This window comes from Labeo rohita, chromosome 8, assembly GCF_022985175.1.
Source record: "Labeo rohita strain BAU-BD-2019 chromosome 8, IGBB_LRoh.1.0, whole genome shotgun sequence".
Lineage (NCBI taxonomy): Eukaryota > Metazoa > Chordata > Actinopteri > Cypriniformes > Cyprinidae > Labeo > Labeo rohita.
This window is the reverse complement of record NC_066876.1, coordinates 1,044,934-1,050,933: the sequence shown is the minus strand read 5'-3', so window position 1 is coordinate 1,050,933 and position 6,000 is coordinate 1,044,934. Positions and strand designations below refer to the sequence as shown.

General features: G+C 34.4%; 1 protein-coding gene across 1 annotated transcript in view; it reads right to left on the bottom strand.

The window, feature by feature from the left end:
* Window positions 1-264: 264 nt before the first annotated feature.
* The window catches only part of cacna2d3a (calcium channel, voltage-dependent, alpha 2/delta subunit 3a), a 170,475-nt gene continuing 164,739 nt past the window's right edge, over window positions 265-6,000 (bottom strand). The window contains 5 exon segments of the mRNA XM_051117795.1: window positions 265-805; window positions 1,214-1,296; window positions 1,561-1,673; window positions 2,837-2,951; window positions 4,772-4,827. Of these exon segments, the coding sequence (XP_050973752.1) occupies window positions 710-805; window positions 1,214-1,296; window positions 1,561-1,673; window positions 2,837-2,951; window positions 4,772-4,827 (463 nt within the window). The 3' untranslated portion in view covers window positions 265-709.

The window sequence follows — 6,000 nt, the reverse complement described above, 5'->3', positions numbered from 1 at the left end:
TCCTCAGCTTTAGTGCTCATATCAACATCTGACAGCTTGTCAAGTGGGAGGGACCCTATGAGGTTTTGAGAAACATACCAAATATGAAATACCTTCCTAAAGGCTGTAAGACAACTCAGGTCTTGCAAACCAGCCTGCTGAGGACATGGATTTAAGATTTTTAGAGACATAAGCAGACAAAGGCAAAGCACACAAAGATGTGGCAAAAATAATATAATGAAACATCAACTCATTCCTTTGCTCAATTTGTATTTTTTTAAAGGTTTTATTTCAAAAGTATACAAACTGCGATATCTTTTATTGTAAGGCAGTGTTCACTGAGAACATCCACTCTTTTTAATACTATTGCATTATCACAGTCATTTGGCTGAAAATCATAAATAATAATACATATTACTGAATAAAAAGTTCATTTTGTGATACAATTGTACTTATTTGTAGGTATTTATAAATTTTACTTTAATTCAATTAATTAGCACAGTAATCAGTCTCTTGTAGCCTTGTTTGTAAAACTGCCTATTAACTGTACTGTACATAAAATATCAATATTATTAAAACGGAAAAAATGTTTATTGTAGCTGTCTATTAAGTGATTTTGATGAATTGTTTAGTCTTTCAATGTAAAATAAATATTTATATAATCGATTTTTGCATGCTGGACTGAGTCAAACTGTCATGACAGAGGTGGGAGTAAGGGCCAAAGTTTTCATCACCTCGGAAAGAAAGTGACTATCAGGACTATAAGAACTGTAGCTGTTAGTGATGGAGTCAAGTCCACAGAACCACCACACTCCATTGAGTTTTCCTGCAGATAGATCAAAAAGAGAAAAAAATGACTTAATCGAATTCTAAACTATATGACTGTCATATATATATATATATATATATATATATATCATTTATTACTACCAAGAAATAAGCATTGTAGTAATTAAATATTACTTCACTATTACTCTAAATCTCACTTAACTTTGTTGTAGATTATTATGTAATGTCACAAAATGGTGCCCTGGAGTGGCTATTACAAGTGGTTGCAAAAATAATGAAATATTAAAAACACTCAAATCCAAATAATGCATGTTACAATTTGGACTGAGATGCAAGTATTATCTACCTGCAATGTATGGTTATAAGTGCTGTACCTCCGATACAGGTGTGCAGCTAAAACTCTTTAGCATCCATTAATTCAGCTCAGTTTGATTTGTTTTTGTACCTCATGATGAAAGGGGTGGCACGTGTCTGGTCGCCTTCTGTCCTTCTGAAACTTCAACCGTTCACATTTCAGAGATTCGTTATGTGCAGTGAAATTAAGGCAAAAACATGACAAGGAAAACAAAGACCATACAAACAACTGTCAAAAAAAAAAAAAGAAAAAAAAAAGAAAAGAAAAAAGAAAAGAAAAGTAAAAAACAGAAGGCATTATTTTTGTCTGCTGTTTATAATTCAAATTAAAATGATTATCTGAAAATTCTATTTGTCTCCACAGTGGCATATCAGTGTGAGTTGAAGTAAAGGGTTAACTAGACTTGTCTAAGAAAACTGTCTTTTTATTAAGGATATACATAATTTCGATGGGGTCCATGGTGACGGGTCCAAAGTCACTGCAGTCACATGTATTGTCAATAACCACCATGAAAAGATTACTGCTGGGAATCTGCTGAATAACAAATGATCTGGAAAGGACAAGACAAAAGGGAAGACAGCAAATTAGAATCAAATTCCTTTTTTATCTGGTCCACATAAGAGGAGTGGATGAGAGAGTCCTCTGCAGGAAGAGGTGGCAATACTGTAATCTGTACGTAGGCAGACAAGTGCTCATATACTGGATATATATAGCACATGTTTGCATGAACACACAAGATTTAAGAGTCATGATTTTGTTTTCTTATCGTCATCATCTTCCTTACTTTAGATAAAAGCTGGAGACAGAAGTCACCAATGTAGATATGATGGCATATCATAGTGCAACTGAACTGGCTTTTGTTGTGTCGGATGCTGTAACACTGCAAAACTGTCTGTTTTAGAAGCACTGAGCCTGTTTTTGAGTACTAATACTCTAAGGAGAGTAAGTTGACATATAGTTGCAAGTTACTTATAGTCAACAGAATTTCTAAAAGGGACCATCAAAATAAAGTGACTTGATAAAAAAAAATAAAACAACTGAAATGTAATCATAGGTCATCTAGTAATTAATTTAACTAATTGCTGCACTGGAGAAATGCATGTGGAGAGGATTCCAGACACACCACCCCATTGTAAAACTACATTTAAGATAACAGCTTTGAGTTTGCCCCTTTTTCTTTCTCTCCCTCTCTTTGACATCAGTCACACGTTCATATAACACACAAATAAACTACATCAATTTTTAAAATTAACAGAGCAGTTAATGATGTAAATGTACAATGCAAGTTGTTCAGCTGACAGATATCCTGTTGCTATCCTGTTTGCTGTCGTGGAGCAAACAAAGGTGCTCATTTGTGGCAAGGCATGAAAGATAGATTTCCGATTTTGTTGGGAAAGTGGTCTATAAGTCTAAATGTAGTCTGTTAATCAAGTGATTAACAGTTCTATGTGAGTGAACACACTATATCAGGGGTCACCAGGGCTGGTGTCCTGCAGAGTTTAAGCTCCAACTATAATTAACACACCTGAACCAACTAATCAAGTCTTACTAGATATACTTGAAACTTTCAGGCAGGTGTCTTGAGGCAAGATGGAATTAACCTCTGTAGTTTGGTGACCCCTGGACTATATAATGGTTGTCTGATTTCTTTCTTTCATGTGTATGTGCATGTGTTTATGTGATTGTATGATTGTCTGAGTATTGTACACATACTTTACACAGCTTTCACAGTCAATATTCCCGACGGTTTCTTTAATGGTGCGCTCTGACACGAATGCTGGATACTCTTTATCACAAGGAACCAACATTGTTTTGCCTCCTCTCTGAGCTAGAGAGAAAAACAGAGAAAGACATTGTTCTTTGAATGGTTTTTCTGTGGCAAGGCTAATCTATATCACTTCAAGGAGAGAAAAGTCTGTACAAAATAATGCACAGACATGATTTTATTTCTATTAGTGATGCCACAATTCTCAATATAATACCAAATCATTCAGTATGACATCCACGGTTCAATGCACACTTGTGAATTAAAACTGATTTTTCTGTGAATTAGCGTTTAAATCATTTCAGCGCGTTTTATTTCTTTCTTGTTTTATTTCAGCCAATCTTTATTCCAGACACAAACATCATTGTGGTAATTTCCCAAAATGCCATTTGTGTGGAAATATTACAAGGTCTGTAAACAGTCGTAACAAGAGCCGGACATGCTGAAGACAGACACAAAGAGAGGAAAATACTGTAGCAGGCAGAGCAAGCTCACTGTGCACAATGCACAAAATATTAAAAGAAAAGCCTAAATACTGAATTGGGAGTGGGGGCTTATATGAATGTATTTCTGAGGGGAACTGACTGTCCTCAGAAAAGTTTAGATGGCATTTCCTTTTCATCAAACTGACTAAAAAGTGACAATGATGAGCACTGCATTTTACACAAAGCTGAACATTCTTCAACTCTCAGCACAGAAAAAATGCTTCTATTTGAAATAGACACTCAATGCCTCATCATGCTACTGGCATCTTAAAAAAACACGGCACTCCCATTGAAAAAAACTGAAAGAATATGCTAGCCTCTGGAAAAAACGAAACTCTGAATTTCTGTTTGTCTGAAAGTAGCCCCTACTGTCAGATAGTGAATTAGCATTATTTTAAGCTAAAGTCCATTTTGTTTTTTTTCAAATTTTGAAATTATACTACACTACTATACTAATTCAAATAAACTTTTATGCTACAGCCTTTTTCTCCTTAACCTCTTACTATTCCTGTTGCCTAAGAATAGAATTAACAAAAACACTCTGATGTCCCAAACCACCAAAACTAAGTTGGAAAAAAAAATGGTATGTATTGAACAGTAAGGCAGACAATTCTGTAAATAATCACTTTAATGTGACCAACATGTTACGAAACTACGTAATACTATGATTACTTAAGAGTGGGAAAAAGTGAATTGTTGGGGGAAAAAATGGTCACATTTTCCCTTTTGCTTTAAATATTTCTTGTCTTTGTTTTATTTGCATTGAGATGCATGCTTTAGCCAGTAAAATTGTATATTCATAATGGTTTCACTAGAAAGCATTTTTGCAATCAAGATATACTATTATGAAGTCCAAAAAGTAATTAATTCACCTCTTTCCAAATCACAGCCACAGGCATTAGCATGAGTTAGTAGAGTCAATTGCTGCTTTCAACAAGAATGCATAAATTATGTTTTTATTCAACTGCAGCAGGTTTAGAGATATTTGGTAACTATAGCCTGGCTCACAGTCAGTGCTTCAGTATTACTAGTAATTACATGTGACTGAGGTCAGAATGTAGAGCTGCACCTCTGCACGTCACCTACTTCAACTGAAATGTAGGACTGCACATGGTGATTGTGTGAAGCTACAGTTATGAAAACCCCATTAATGAAGCACATAATGATGCACATAATATTGCTGTCACTACACATTTGAAACAGTGATTGAGCGTTACAACTGAAGTCATTCAGTTTGACACCTACTAAAATGATGAAGACAGTGCATTGTGACATGACTGACTTTGAGCCTTGAGCACTAGTTATATAGATAAAGACTCCAGAAATCTTTGCTTACATAAAATGTGCATAGAGATCTCATCCCATCAACACATCACATACACAGCCTCATAAACATACCCCTAATGGTGAGGTCAGAGTACCACCAACTGTACAGGTTAAACTCAACCAGAAATCTGCAAAAGCAAAGGAAAGAGAACAATAATTAAAGCAGGTATAGAAAAGAGAGAAACAAATGAATGAATAAATGAATAGAGGTGAAAATAAAGAATGAAAAAATTATAGTAATACTATTTTAATGTGTCCTGTGTGGGCTTGTGTCCTATGTGTGCTTTCCAAACTTTTTCAAACCATTACAATAAATAATTAACGTTGGTATCTACACTGTAAACTTAATGTTGTCATTAGTAAAGCAAATCTGAAAAGATTTTAAAACACTACAGGCATCATACATTTTCTGGTTACAGAGAAATACGGGCATCAAACAACATTAGACTTTCAGGTCATTCCAAACAAATTCATGCAGAAAAAAACATGCAGAAACATGTATTCTAAATGTATTCTAAAATGATGTATTCTAAAATCAAACATGCCTGAAATACAACTGAATGGAATCACATTCTGTGGCCATCATTCATGTGATTTTCCTTGAAAAAGTACTTTAACTTATTTAGCTGCCACATTTTAAGTGTTAAGAATGATTATTATTTAAAACAGCAAATTTAATTTAAAATCTCTTTTATATGATCGGCTATAGTTCTGCTACTAAGAGAACTAATGCGCAGATCATGTACAATCTAGGGCATCATGTACACAACTGTGCTCAGATTTCACCCTATAAGTGTGCTTACGCACAAAAGGCAGATTTTGTGTATGCACAAAAGTTTTGAGATTTGTCAAACCATACATACACTAGAACCTGCATAAAATTCTCTTTAGAAATCCTAGTCAGCAGAAGATTGTACATACATGCATCCCCACTCTGTCTTCTTTCCCAAAATAACCATATATGGAGCCAACAATGCCTAGTTTTACTATGCATAACCTCATCTGCATACAGTTTCCATGAGCATATTGCAATCCATGTGATACTACTGCCTATGACACTTGACCGCTGATTGCAGATGCTGTTTGTGCCACAACATTACAGTGCTGAAAACAGTTTATTTTGCTTATATTGTTTCAGAATAAAAACATCCAAATATCCATAAAAAAAAAAACAGCATAAAATAATTCAAAGAAAGTTTTCACAGAAGAATTATTCCCATTCCTTTCACACTGGTAAAATATTTGTAATTATTTCAAACAAACCAAATCTATCCAGATTTGACTATAAAGAGTTTGTTTTA